Genomic DNA, 15,452 nt, shown 5'->3' on the forward strand with positions numbered 1-15,452 from the left:
GTCACATGCGATGCGCGAGGCAGTGAAAGACTGGGCTCTAAAGGTTTATTTTCTTCCCAGATTGCATTGCATGTCTGGAGGAATTCCAAAATGGCGGAAGACCCTCGGGAAAAACTCGCCGTCTGTGCCTTCATACTCGCATAAAAATTTATTTTTAAACTGTATGGAACAGAATGTGATTGATATTTGAATTTGAGATCTTCTTTAGTTCCTTTGGTTCCTGGATTGTTCGGCTCAATATTGCAACTGGGACAGTTTCAGCTTTACTCTCAATATGTCAAGTTTGAACCCTGAAGCTACAGATTCGCCAAATACTCGACCTCCGATGTCACCTGCGGAATCCTCTATCTTCTCTGTATTTAAAATGACAAAGGGTTGTGTTATGCTCAAAGTAAAACGGCATGTAAGTATATATAGACATATTTATACACCTAGTTTGGATTATATTAATATGTTGCTTTTTATATATTAAGCTTATGTCTTGATGTGAAGTATATATGAAATAATTCATATTTGAACTGCGGTTATAGATGAAAGTGAGGAATGATCATGCAGTAAATTTTCCAATTTAAGCAATTGGAAAGAAGAAGCCTGAAAAATATCAGGGCTTCAACAGGATTCGAACCCGTGACCTCCGCGATACCGATGCGATGCTCTACCAACTGAGCTGTGAAACCACACATTGGGAATGAGGTCAATTAATTGAGTTCATATATTCCCGTGATAACCGCAGTTCAAGTGTGTACACTAACCTTATTTTACTGTAGAGGCCAATCTAGGGGAGATATTCAGGGGTTAAGTGTCCCCTTCTTGGCTACCCCCTCACCTTTCTTCCATCCATCTTTTTAGCAATCTTTCACTGATGTGGTACAAATGATATGAAATATATCACTATTTTTTCTTCTTGTTTCATCAGGGAACTCCTCAAATCAAGAAATTTATATTATCTAGAGGTAAGATGAATTTAAAGAATGCTTTGAAACTGATTGCTGATTTTGTTTTTATTAAAAGCAGCTAGTAAATATATGTGATGATATGTGCATGTTTTCTCGCTTCCAGTTTAATCAGATACCTATACATGCATTACCTACTCACCCTGGTGAAAATATTTTCTTGGAGCCTGTTCAATCATTCAAGGATCGTAAATAGCAACCTGTAGGAATCAGGATTCTATAGGGGTTTTTTTTCCACATGATCGCTTTAATCTTCAGGATCTCTCCCAGATAATTTAACTTGGGATATTCCTTCCTGATGAAGTGACAGTCTGATATCTTTTGCTGCAGATCTCTCTCATGTACAGTGGGGATCTCCAAGGAAAGCAGGAGAGAAGTCTGGTAATCAACTACATCTTTGAATTTGTGGCCTGCTTGTTTTTGTTACCCTTTTATGGAAGAAAATTCATTACCTGACTGGTTAATTGCTTGTTAACTTTCTCGCAAAAAAACGATAGCACATGAAGCCATGAGTACGCTACCGGTTTTTCAAGTGAAATTTACCGTGGAATTAACAAGTCAGGTTATGAGTTTTCCTTGAATCACATAGCCTTCTTTTTAGGCGAAAGAAAACCCTGTTTCATTTACACAGGTTGTGTGAATGTTGCAATATTTAAGGTGCCTCGCTTTCAAGAGTCGCAATTTCACACTGAATACGTTGCCTAGGTAACCAATCAGGGTGCAAGAATTCTCTGAGCTATACGATTCTAGGCTGAATATTTCATAGCTTTTAAATGAAATGTTTCATTTCCAAAAGCAACCGACATCTGATTTCTCTGTAATTTCATATGAAACACGCTGGCAAGCAGACTGGTATATTGAGAATAAATATTAAATCACCAACAAGAGGATATCGCATCATGAGTAATCTGGCCATGTAGATTTGTACTATAGCATAATGGGCAGTTTCATTTTCTGGAAATTTGTAGCTCTTGGTGAATTGCATTTTCCGGTGAACTGTGAGCAGTCCAGAAAATGTTTCATAGAGCCAACCTTGTCTTTTTGTTCCTTCTGGTCTAGTTTTAATTGCCCAAATGACTGAAATAATTAAAGGACAGACGACAAAAGTATTTCAGAATTACCCTGTACCACAGAGGGAGGTATGCAAAATATTCATTGACTTTGAATTCATGGATTCATAATTGTTACATGTAAATACTGAATATACATACATGTCATGTAGACATAAAATGTAAAGAATATAATTAAAATTATGATTAGTAATTACTAAACAGAAACAAAAAAAATTCTTTTTGTTTTAGTCCATGTCTTTCTCTGTGGTTTACAAGATTGGCAGAAGTTTACAGACACTGGATATTGCCTGTTTTGACAAGAAACAGTTTGAAGTATGGACGTCAGGTTTACAGGTATTTGACCGTGCGATTGTATTGGACAGGGAAGAGGAGCTAGCCACCTAGCCAGTGACTAATTTGCCGAACTCTGGATCAAGTGGTCCCTACTCGAGCCCTGACTAAGGGTCATCGTTGAGTTGAATTCTTAGGCAAGACACTTTCTATAAGTCATGTGGGTAGCAGTGAATTAAATACTGGGGGAGGGGGATCCTATCATGCCACAGAAATTCAAGGTGACTGCCAGCCTTAAGGGCCACCAAGCTAGAGTGCAGACTTCACTTTGCTAATTTCAAAACTAAGGTGTTTTGTTTTTGTAAAGGCCCTGATGAGTGGATTCAATGACAGAAAGGCTGTTGATGAGTTATATGAAAGTGGAAAGCATGAGCAAGATGAAACAGACAACCAGCTTGCACAAGGACCAGAAGAGGTGTGTATTAACAGTTATTGATAACATAGTATGTTACACAGTCATATAATTCATCATCCTGGTCGTCAGTGTCGTTGTTGTTTCTCCTGGTACCTGTGGGTGCGCTGATAATGGAAAATGTCAGTTTCCACTTTCCTCAGAATTTATTTGGCCTTGTTTTGGTGGCATATTTTGCATTTTTTCATCTTCCTCACTCTTCTCCAAGTCAACAGATTGGTTCTTTTTGAGGGGGGTGGGGTCTCCTTCATTGAAGCTACAATCAAATGATGTTTAAATTTGTGTAGTTCATAAGCAGAGCATTCCACTCATTGCTTCAATTCACTGCTTATTCTGGTGCTGAATTTCACTAGTACTACATGTAGATTTAAATAAATGTGGGTCACAGAAGAGCAGGTGAGAGGTTTGTCTCCTTGAGGAACTCCCATATGAAAATGTTGGGAACGCTTGTTGGGTAATTTGAATCAAACCCTAATGGAGACCAATCTGGGTGTGGTTCAAGCTTTATTTCACCCCTAAAAGATATCACTTAAAAAGGAATAGACCGAATAGACTGTGCCAGCCACTGTTCAGGAAAGGAGCCTGCATTAGTAGACTGGACCTGAGAGATTGGTGGAAATCAAGCCTAAAAGAGGAAATAAGAGTGTTTCTTTCATTAAATACGTTTTTGGTTGCAACCTACAAGAACTGATACTTTGACAGCTAAAAAAATGTGTTTTACCATTAACACCCTAAGTGAGACAAGAATCTTTGATTTATACCCCTTAGTGAGACAACAAGCATCCCGGACATTTTAATATACGAGTCTCCTCTTGAAATATTATGAAATGAATTGTTGACCAGAGTTAATATGTTTCTGATTGATTGATTCTACAGATTCCTTTGCATCTACTTGGTCCTGATGGAAAACCACTCAGTGAAGGTACCTTGTAGTATGTTACTGATTTTAACACATAGAGCCTGTACAGGCCATCATTACAACTCTCATTAAATTTAATTGACTATGATGTCATGGGTGCTCCCATCAATAACTTAAGGTGCATTTCCTTTAGAAATCAAAATCTCTAAAATGCGTAAAAAGGATTTTTAATTTCTTTGCCAAAGTTCAAAAATGATTCATTAATCCAGGAGTCACCTCTTTGGGTTGATTCGATAAGATAAAATCGAAAAAGTTCTGTTTTATAAAAAAAAAAGTTGTGTGTCTCTGAGGCCTTTGACCCTTTACAGCTGCATGATAAACAAATAAAATAAATATATTGCAGTATTTAGAGAGGAAGCTGCATCAGCCTTGGCTGGTTTTCATGCGGGCTCTCCATCCTGGTCGAATTGGAATTTGGAAATGTTGGTTTTTGTGGAGGGAGGAAAACTGGAGAAAAATTCCCAGATCAAGGCAGGAACCAACAACAAACTCAACTCACATATGGCACCAGGCCAGATTCAAACCCGGGCCACATTTTTGTTAGCAGTGTCTCTGCTCGCCATCCCTGCTGTAGTTGTCAATAGTTTGCAGAACACATCAATTGTAGATAGAATTGAGTGAATCAGTCCTTTGTTTATTTGATTTCAGACGCTTGTGACTTATACACGTGGGGAGATGGTACCACTGGAATGCTGGGGCATGGTGAAAATGGTGAAGAGAGTGTCCCTAAAGTAGTAGAGGCACTAATTTCAAAAGACATTGTTAAAGTGGCATGTGGGGTCACTCACACCATTGTTGCAACAAGTGAGTAAATTTCCACCTTAAAACTACACCAAACTAAATCTCCAGAGTAAAAGCTGTTAACACTACAATGACTGCATAATTCAGTAAATTTTGGTAAATGCATTTTGAAATCGTGGAGACGACTTTTGCCTCTCTTTGCATATTGGAATATTGCACTTCTCCTTAAGACTCAGCTAGTTATCAACTTTGTCATGTTCTGGGGCGACAAAAAGAAAAGACAACATAGTGCTATCGCTGTGATCGAGGGTGCACAGTACTTGCCATCGACTGGTAATTGCTACTTTTTTCTACTAAGGCACCGTACGTACCATGCCGGAGGAATTTGAAAACGGAGGTTTCACTCTGAAAACGGATCGAATGTTTTCCGTCCACACTGCGCCCGAGATATTTGAAAACGCATCAATCAGCGGTCATATTCGATTTGTGTTTGAGTAAACTGGGTCAGAGAAAGATCATGATTGTGGTAACGTCATCGTTTTCAAAAAGCTTTGTTTTCAAAATGTTCTCTGTCCACACTAAAAAGCATTTGGCCAGCGTTTTCAAATTCCTCCGGTTTGAAGGGTTTTTTGGGAAAAGCTCTATTTTCGTGACGGATCATTTACATTTAAGTACTCTACTCACAATACTTCTTAATTATTCTTTTTATTCTTTTTCGATATGACTACTTCTGCCGCTAATTTTAACCTACAATGCGCAACACTGTACTAAGACTTACACAGACTACTTATTATATTACTTGCAATACAATACGATCATTTACCGTAAATCCTCGAATTAGCGCCCCCCTCGAACAAGCGCCCCCTTCGAATAATCGCCCTTCCTATCGGCCAAAATTTAAAATAAGCGCCCCCCCCCCTCGAATAAGCGCCCCCCTCCCCTTCCCCCATTTTGTGGACGAGTACTGAGACAGCAAAGGATGTATAGTTTTCGTCATGTAGCATTATATTTGCATTGTTTCAGTTTGTGAACACGTTTAGTAAAAACGTTGAACACGCCAGGGTACTAACGGCGCCGCGATTTAAACTTCAGGATCAGCTTTTTATGTCGATAAACAGCTTATGTTGTTGTTTACGCCAGATGATGTATTAAGAAAATGATCATGTCAGGCCACGATTTGGGATTTTTGGGAAATTCGAGGATTTACGGTATGCTACTTGCAATACTTATACTTACACTACTTGCAGTACAATACGATAACTCATGTCGCTGACAATACTTACACTTAAACTACTTACACTGCAATAGGATTACTAACGCCACTTGCAATACTAATACTTACCACAACTTACACAGCTTGCAATATAATTCGAGAAACGGCCAATAGAAATTCCCCGAATCACGGCTGAAATTCACGTATCTGTTCGTCCGAGCTACGCACTCAAATTCACGGATCATGCACGACCCCTTCCAGACCCTGTTTAATGTTTTCTTGTTTGTTTTTGTCTGTTTTTTGTTTGTTTGTTTTGTTTTGTTTTGTTTTGTTTTGTTTTTTTGCTTTTTCAATTACCGGCTAGCTAACCCTTTAATCTTCTTTGTTCTTCAGAGGAAGGTGAAGTTTACTCGTGGGGTTCAGGGTATGGTGGAAAACTTGGTCAAGGACACTTGCGGGACAGAGCGACCCCGCTCAGAGTTGCTGCATTAAAGGACATGAAAGTGACAAAAATAGCCTGTCATGAGTTCCATTCGGCTGCTGTTTGTGGTAATATAATAAAGATATCTTTTTACTGTAACACAGATGGGCTAATATGTGAATCTGAAAAGCATTATAACATTGATTGGAGTTCAGTTGCATGTTAATTGAGCTGTGATCTGTTAAATGGTAGATAAACTTAGGAGGCGTCGTCACTACGCCGGAGGAATTTGAAAACGCCGGCTTATCGTCGTCGTGTGGACGGAAAATATTTTGAAAACGGAGCTTTTCGAAAACGCCGGCGTCACAATAATCAGTGTGATTTCCCTGACCGAGTTTTCCTCGAGCATAAATACAAAATGGCTTGCAACTGTTGCGTTTTTAAATTCCTCCGGCGTATAGTGTGGACAGAAAACAATTGACTGAGGCGTTTTCAGGGTGAAACCTCCGTTTGCAAATTCCTCGTAAAGGAGTAATTATCACTAGGGTTTGCTGTTTATTCATCTTCCATTGGATTTAGTATTCTCTCAACTCAATAACATTCCACAAAATCCATTTCGCCTTAAATTTGTTTCTGTCTGTCTGTAGTCACAGGAGAGTTATACACCTGGGGCAAGGGAGGTCCGAGACTTGGATACGAGAGTTTCTCGAGAAAGGAAATACTGCCGAGATTTGTTGAAGGCCTTGAGGAGCACAGAGTGGCGCATGTTGCATGTGGACGCAACCATACACTAGGTAAACTTATCAGTGACTAAAAGATTAGTTCCTAAAGTACTTACAGTGCTCTCAGTGGGAGAGAGGTTGTAGAGTGGGTTCTGAAGGATATACATTCATGGCATGAAACAAAAATACATGTTCCAAGTTACACTGTCACATTCTGAGTAGTTTTAATTGCTAGTCTTGTTGAACAGGGAGCACAAGCGCGTAAATACTGAGATACTTAAGGACATAAATTTGCAAATTAGATATCTGATAAACAAAAACATGGGCAGAGAAAGAGTGGAAAGAGGCCAATATTCCCCGGTCAATCGAGAAAACCATCGGCTATGTATGTAAGGTAACCAGGCGTTTCGCCCGAGAGCCAGTTCCCCCGATGTCAGTTCGCCCGGACTGAAAGTTCAAAGCAAGATGTACTTAAAATTTTTCTTTCGTTGACTGTGCAAAAGAGACAACAATGTGGACATAACGAAACAAAAACGCGCGAAAAGGCGTTTATTTCTCGTTTTTTAATCCATTGACCACGGAGCTACCGTAAGAGTCTGGACTAGCCGACTATCAGTGCGCGCGAAATGGCATCGGGTGAATCGGCTGTCGGGCGAAACGGCCGCAATTTAATTCGTATGTAACACTAGTAATATGGGTGTGTTTATAATTATTGTCAATCTACAGTTTGCACCAAGAACGGCCAGTGCTTCGCTTTTGGAGACAACGAGTTTGGTCAACTGGGTGTCAAAGGACCTTCGATGAGTTACGAGCCTGTTCACTCACAGGAACTAGAAAGCTACCACATCTCTTTTGTGGCGTGCGGGACACATCACAGTGCTGCGATATCTGGTTAGTCAGGTGCATGTAAGCGTTGTCACAAAAGTGTATCTCCTTGTAGAGGCTGAGAAACACTTGCTGAATCGCGTGAATTCGAAATGCTTTACGGCCGAAGATTCTAGTGATGGCCTTTTTTTAAGACCTACCCAGGAAAGTTTTAGTTTGGGGCCAGAAGTTTAATATTGTTAGATGGAAATTCTCTCCCAGAGATCTTGTGGCCTGACTTATAATTGTGATATTTAAACTGATGTTTCCTACTGGTTTGAACCAAATGATTCCGTAAGCGTTGTTGATACTACTTGAGGGGCTCATGATGTGTCCTTCGATGTTTTCTAATCTGCCCGTACATTTTAACGACACCCTCCTCGATCATAAATTCTTCGGAAGAAGTGCTAGCCTACTGGCCAATATCCAGCCATCTTGACCGAACAAGCTTGGTCAATAGAGGATTTATTAAATGGAAAAATAAACACTGTTTTCTTGCGGGACACAGCGGGTAATCCCGAGGGGCAAGATCGCGCCGTCTTGCCCGCCCGGGTAGCTAGCCATAATAACAATAATAAAATTGGGTACTGGCGAATTGTTAAGCACTTGTAACCCATACAACGAATAACCCGTTCTTAGTAATTCCTGGTATAGATAGCTTTGTCTTCAACCTATTAAAATTTTGTTTCATAGATAGTGGGCATGGTTTGCTTTGGATGTGGGGTGACAACAGCTCTGGACAATTAGGAATGGAAAATATAAGCTTTTCGTCCAATCCGATTCAGATATCTTCAGATCTCAGGTAACCCCATCACTAAAACCTCCACGGCCTATATAATCTATAGCGTGTTCTCGTATGACATCACAGCAATGAAACGGCGGTCTGGTTCGTATACCAAACCAATCTTATGGACGTTGAACGCTTTTCTTATGTAAGAAATTTGTTTTGTTCCAATGAAAAATTTGCATGACTGCTGGCCACGTGATAGACTGCGAGTAGTCTCTCTTTTGCTGGAAATTTCGTGGGGAAGAACGCAAAGAAGAACTCAACGCAAGTGAGCGGTCGCGAGCGTGCGAGCGTGCGAGCGTGACATGCGAAGCCGCGAGCCGCAGGTAGCACCCTCGTCTGTTTCGAGTTCTTCCTCACGGATTTTCGAACAAAAGAAAGACTACCTGCAGTCTAGCCAAGTGAGTGAAAACGTAATTCAATTTAGACAATTTTGAGTTTAACGAGGTCAAAATTGAACGAGCGTAGCGTTAGAAGCCTTCAATCTGAGAGGTCAAGTGTATGAAGCAAAGACCAGCTGCTTGGAACTTTCCCGGCTCTTCATTTTAGGTTTGCGTTCTGTCCTTGAAGGTTGCGTGGCGGTAAACTCCAACACTGTGATGTGAAGGGATTTTCTAGGGGCTGGCTGACTAACGTGGAAACTACTGGGCCAAATTGTTTAAAGCCAATTAAGCTAACCATGGACTAGTGGGAATTTAGATTTCAGTTTTGTAACTTTTCAGTGAGGTTTTCTGTTTGTATTGTTTGCCATTCAGTTTTGAAGTTGAATAGTCTCAAACTGCAAAAAAATTGAGCAGTGAAAAACATTTTTGTACAGGAAGAATAAATACTTCGGTTCGCTTTTTATCCTGGGTTAGCGTTAACTGGCTTTAGGACAACAAGGTCCTGGTTGTAAAATTGTTTACTGATGTTAATTGTCATGGTTTTGTGTTTTGTAGAAGTCACCACATCATTGACGTGAGTTGTGGGGATAAACACACTGTATTTTTAACAAGTAAGCTGTACCACGTGTCACTCGTAATGTTGTCACAGTATGGTGTGTTTCATAATCTGGTAGTCGAAACCAAAATTTCACATCCGCAAAATAAGATAGGAGGATAGGAATTGATGTATTCGTGGAACATTTTTTGGGAAGAAAAGAAAAATAATTTTTCTTTATGATCCTGGAAAAGGCACAGTCCTGGTTGTCTTTTATTTGTTTACACTTTGGTGTTGCTGATGGACAAATTTCACCTGGAATCGATCAGAAAGACGCTTCTGCTTAGCACTTTAACTCCGTTGATTATTTCACCGTAAACTAAACTGCATTACATGTAATTTAGCAATTTTCAATTGAGTGTCGCAAGTAAACCAGAATTACTTTCATTAGGTTTACTTACCAAGCGCTATGATTGGCTTAAAAACTTGCGCCTTCTGCGTAACCAATCAGATGCAAAAGAATAGTCAGTCGCGGCTTGTTCTATCGTGTTTTCCCGCGCTTGGTGCTTGTTACGTCTATTTGCTTTGCTTTCTCATTGGTTCATTGTGTTGTTTACATTTACTGTGTTTGGCTATTGTGATTTCATTGTTCAGAGTGTACAACACTCAGTTTAAGACTGCTCTTTTCTTATCAAACGCTTGTCGTCAAGGTTAATATTTCTGACGGCAGAATTCATGGCGCTTAATCATTGTTTCAGAAAAGGGGAAGCTGTTTGGGATGGGCGATAACACAGATAACCAGCTCGGGATAAACCAGCGAGGCAAGTCAGAAGACCCGGTGTTAAGGCTGAATGCTCCAAAACGCATCCATCTCTCTGCTCACTCAAGAGCTGCCAAACCTGTCCAAGTGTCCTGTGGTGCTTCTCACACAGCCGCTGTCACAGGTCAGTTATATGTCTTGCCCCCAGGGTGCAGTGGAAATATGCACCACCTCAATTTTGTATTCGTAATCTCTTTTAAAACCAACGCCTGACTTTTGGGTGGTGTTTGTTGACGAGATTTTATTCTCACGAGCGACCAGCTCTGTTGATGACTCCCTCTTCCAAATCGCCGTGACTCCTTACAAGGCCCTTTGCTGTCTTTCTGTTACAGAAACAGGAGAAGTATTCATCTGGGGCAAGGGAAGAGCGGGCCGCTTAGGTCATGGTGATACAAGAGACAGGTAAGTTGGACTCCTTGACAATCTTACTGTAATATAAGAGTAAACCTGTGATCTTTAGGCTGAAACAAGTAAACGTGGGTTAGAAGCAAATCAAACTGTAGCAAGAGAGAATGAAGAGTAATAGTGTAAATCTCCTATGTAAGCCTTATTTCCAATGTCAAGCTATTTTTAGATCACTCCCGGTTTTGGAAATCCCTGGAGGTTATAGAAATGGCCAATCATGTGAAGTGGATTTTGCTCACGTGGACAGCCCGAGTAGCTCAACGCGCATTTTCATCCTCCACGAAAGCATCCACGCAACACGCTTCGTCGCGTTACAGCGAGAGCTACGTCTAAAAATAACTCAAAAGGGATTACCTTTGGAACAAGGTCTATCTGTGGGATTACGTCTTTCTCTCTCCCTTCATCTTCTCGTGACAGAAATTTTTTTAAACTACGACAGATATTTCTCGTGAGTGGACATTTTTCAGGTTTCTCGAGTGTCAGCTTACGGGACACCCGACTTCCCCCACCTTTGCGCCTCCCGTGGCAAGCAGTTCACTGCTGTTGTGTTTTCATTCCAGGCCGTTGCCCTGTGAACTGGACATGGATGGCAAGCGTGTTCGCTCTGTAGCGTGCGGCAGTACGCACACAGCCTGTCTTGTCACCAGGGCCTGGGTATCTGATGACTTGATCAAGAACTGTATGGCTTGTAAGACAAGGTTTTCACTGGTGAACAGAAAGGTACTGTAATATAAATTGCTTTTGAATTTTCTGCTAAGGTAAACTTATCAGTTACACGTATCGGGACTAAACAAAACAAGAACTTCAAGATAAAAGCAGGTCTAGCGACAGTTTCTGAGAATATCAGTAATACCTTTACTTCACGTGGTTTATTCCTATTTTGTGAAAGGAATGTACTTATTGTGAAGACATGAATGATCATTGTAGTTATATGTACAGCTTAAGCAGCTGCGAAATTAAAGCCTAAAAAAAATCAGGGTTGAACGTGACCAGCTCCTAGTTGGCTTGATAGCTCAGTTTGCAGAGCTCTGCACCGGTATCGCAGAGGTCATGGCTTGGAATCCCGTTGAAGTCTTTACATCTTTCTCTGCAATTCAAATATATGATCTTTCATATATTCACTTGTGTTATCCATGACCGATTCATGATATTCTCTCTTGTACCCTCGTTCTAAACTCGTGATGTATCCAAAGTTAGGTTAAACGTGTTTTACTGGAAAAGGTTTTACTTACAGGTTTTGTATACTAGATAATACTAGCTTTTATACCATACCATAGAAAATACAGCCAATCAGAATACAGAAAAACCGTTGTATACTCGACGGTATATATCATGGCATATCTATGCGCTTGCTCTTGTTACACATAACAATTGTTCCAGGAGCGCGTGTTGGATATGAGTTGGCTATAATCATCTCACATCCAACAAGCGCGAGTAGAATAATTGTTTTATCAAAAACGCCCTCAAAATTTAGAAAACTGGACTAAAATAAAATCAAAAACGCCCCAAGAAGTCACGCGTACGCTTACCATATTTGTAGAGCATGGTATAATGGTTCATGACCCACGATGGCTGAGCCAATGAGAACTCTCGATCCAGTTTCTGATCACGTGGAATATGCCACTTATCACTTGTATTTTCTCAGTATACACATTCACCTAAAGGCTTGTGTGTATATCGAGAAAATACAAGTGACTCGTGTGATATTTCATGGTATACCACTCAGACGGGTTGCGGAACTAGTACATATGTAAGATTTATTTTTTTAATCTACAGCACCACTGCCGCAAATGTGGAGGCGTGTTTTGTACTTCGTGCACCTCCAAGCGAACTCCTATCCTTGCCCTGCCAGGATACCGCATCCCTCGGCGTGTCTGTGACAAATGTTACTCCGTTCTTCTAGAAGAGATGTGACGATAGTCTTGACTTTGGACAAGAAAGGCGACACGCTGGGGCGGATACAGGATTTCAGAGCAGGGGGTTCGAGATACGGACCGCCGAAGGGGTTCCCCTGTTGGGGGGTCCGGGGGCATCATCCGCCGGGAAATGTTTAAATTGAGGTCCTCGGAAAGAGGCCAAGTCAGCGTGTTATAATGTCTCAATTTTTTTTTTTTTTTTAATTTAGGGGGTTCGACCGAATCCCCCGAACACCCCTAGATCCGTCCCATACAAGGTACACTTTCCTCCGGATTAGAAGAAACTTAACGACAGCGTGTTGGCTTTGATTGATTAGAGCATGTCAACACAAACTTTAAACACTCGGGAAACAACAAGACAAAAGAAACAAGGGTTTGCTTTCGACAGCCATCCCCAACAACCATTCTACATGGGTTAACCGCAAACAAACCATGATTAAACAAATTCAACATAATGCTATTAAAAACAGTGATCATGTTTTCGAAACACTTTTACTCCATGGTTATTTTTAACATTGTTCGGTTATTCAGTTTTTGCTGACATTGAATTAGCATCCGTCGAAAAGTGTTTCTTGTGAATTCTGAGCTATATCCATTACAAAGTAAATATTATATTGCAAAGTTTAATGCTTAGGCAAGTTAAGAAAATGATGGATTTTATCCAAGTAAAACGTTTTAATTGAAAACTATATTCTCCCGATTGTATCGCAAAAAACGGGCTGAAAAAGTAAAGAGATTTGATATTCTGTTGCGAGGACTTATTTAGTTAACAGTAATCCTATAGTTATTCCTTAATTTAGCTAAAGAATACAAAACAAAAGGAAAATGTCCCGAGATGTGCAATCACCTTTTTGTATGACAGTTAAAAAAACCTAGGATCTATATTACAAGTAAATAAAAAAGATCACCCTTTGGTGCTAAACCAAGAGCGGGATATTGCTTTAAAATTATAACTAGTTAATAGAGAGATTAGGCAGTTTAAGAAAACCACGACGGCAACGGGAACGGGAACGTCGCTAAAACAAAAGGTTTAATGAGCAGAACAATGGCTGTGCACGTGCGTTATAATTCTTGGTACATTTCTTTGCCGTCCTCTGCAAAACAACAACGTGAAATGACCAAATTCTACGTTGTCTAGAGAACGTGAACCACGACGGCTTTTTTTTTTAATTTTTATTTTAAATGTTTTGCCTTGTCCCAGATTCAGTTTCGTCATAGTTTTGACACTAAGAAACAAAGGAGAATGGCTTTATAGTACCGCGAGATTCGCAGGTAAAATATAAATCATTTTTTAAACTACCCTGTCCTCGGCGTCGCGTCCTGGTTTCTTAAACTCCCTAATTAAGCATGACGTTACATCAAACGGCGAACGGCAAAGATGAAACTTTTGCCGTTTGTCTTCAGCTGTCTATAAAGTAGAGTGAAAATATTTTTATTTGCGGTGAATAGTAGAAGACATTTTTCTATTTTTGTGTGATTTAGTTAAGGATTAGAAGAAAAGAACACAAGTTCAGAGGTAATCTTTGCCGTTTGCTGCCTGCTGTAAATGTCATTCTTAAACTCTCTAAATATTGCTTTAGGTAGCTAAGATTTTCAAAATTATATCTTTATTACTTGTCGCAATCGTGTGCTTCTTGTTTTTGTTTGGTTTGATATTGCGATAAAGTACTTTGAGAATAGATATATCTTATTAACCAAGCACGGGTGACGGTACTGGGAGAATATCGAAGTCTTGAGAGTATGGACCTCGCTGCGCTCGGTCAGCACAAAAGAAAAAAAAAACACAATTCCGTTATTTTTCTATTACGGTCCCGAGCAGCCAATTTAATACACGACTGAAAATGTTTAGAAAAAATGCCACGAATCACGGACCAGGAAAAGATCGCAAACTTCAGGCGCGTAATATCTGTTTAAGAGCCCACAAGGCATATACTCACATCTGATTTGTTTTGGAAGCAAATGGAAGGGAAAAGTGTATGTGAAAGAATGTTCTTTCAGAAACGTACGCCATATATATAACAACCGGAAAATCTTCAAGAATGATCGTGCGGGATCGTTCGGGACAGCGCCCGGTCCAATACTTAGAGAATATTGGACCGGCAATCGAGCAATCGCATTGGTTTATCTTAGTTGTTGGCCCTCTGAACTTACTTAGTCGTTTTATAAGGAAGAGTATCACCAGAACCTGTAAAGATTTAAGGGACGTCTTTACGCCTAATGTATCTTTTCATCGTAGCTAGCTTTTGGTAATCCCTTGGTAATGTTTTGTTGCCTTTGTAAACTATTGTTTCGAGGCCTCCCTCTTCCAGGAACAAACTGATTGTAAAGCAGTATTTCAAAAGGAGTTACTTAAGTTGAATGATTTCATTTCAGAAACAAGAACTGTGTGTTAGGCAGGATGGCAGGAGCTGGGGCTGTTCTGAAATTTTCAACGCGCACATGCAACAAACTTAAAACGTAGGAGAGTGCAAGGTTTGAGTTGCACGTCAAATTTGGCAAGGACATATAATTGCTGTGCACATTAAGTTTTAAGTGGACGACGAAGAGGACGACGAAGACGAAGACGAAGACGAAGACGACGACGACGACGACGCGAAGACGACGACGACGACTAACTAGCTAATTGCTAGTTCGGTTACCATCTCGGTAATTTTTGCGATGTTGCAATGAGCAAGGCCGGGGACTCAAACTTATTAACTCAAATGACAAAAAACACCCTTAGACAACAACTTCAATTTTATAGCAAACCAGCGTTTATTGCAAGCCCACAATAATTTCTGCATTACAGAAATGGTTCCTTATTACACTCATCTAAATTCTATCCCCCGCAGACTTGCTAGTTCTGGTAATATCTTCTTCATCTAAGAAACAAAAACAAAAAGCAAGCCCCCTTAGCTGAATCACATGTTCTCGTCAATCCGGTAAAAAGTAGATTGTTGGGCTTAACTTGAGCTAAGG

The 15,452-nt window shown here is 40.2% G+C and overlaps 1 protein-coding gene across 1 annotated transcript; it reads left to right on the forward strand.

Moving 5' to 3' along the window:
• The first annotated feature begins 60 nt into the window (after positions 1-60).
• LOC145488087 (uncharacterized) lies at positions 61-14,113 on the forward strand. The gene is made up of 17 exons (XM_081466869.1): positions 61-403; positions 917-953; positions 1,284-1,334; positions 2,013-2,092; positions 2,255-2,359; positions 2,664-2,771; positions 3,645-3,690; positions 4,336-4,491; positions 6,035-6,190; positions 6,710-6,856; positions 7,511-7,675; positions 8,342-8,450; positions 9,374-9,429; positions 10,112-10,297; positions 10,506-10,575; positions 11,139-11,298; positions 12,355-14,113. Exons 1-17 carry the CDS (start codon positions 275-277, stop codon positions 12,490-12,492), a joined length of 1,899 nt encoding a protein of 632 aa, XP_081322995.1. The 5' UTR covers positions 61-274; the 3' UTR covers positions 12,493-14,113.
• The last annotated feature ends 1,339 nt before the right edge of the window (positions 14,114-15,452 follow it).

Source organism: Orbicella franksi, chromosome 5 (assembly GCF_964199315.1).
Source record: "Orbicella franksi chromosome 5, jaOrbFran1.1, whole genome shotgun sequence".
Lineage (NCBI taxonomy): Eukaryota > Metazoa > Cnidaria > Anthozoa > Scleractinia > Merulinidae > Orbicella > Orbicella franksi.

Excerpts from the sequence above, each read along its gene's own strand:
- LOC145488087 (XM_081466869.1), top strand. The coding sequence starts at position 275 with ATGTCAAGTTTGAACCCTGAAGCTACAGATTCGCCAAATACTCGACCT. Across the intron at positions 7,676-8,341 it reads TCACAGTGCTGCGATATCTG|ATAGTGGGCATGGTTTGCTT; the intron begins GTTAGTCAGGTG and ends TTTGTTTCATAG. Across the intron at positions 9,430-10,111 it reads ACACACTGTATTTTTAACAA|AAAAGGGGAAGCTGTTTGGG; the intron begins GTAAGCTGTACC and ends TCATTGTTTCAG.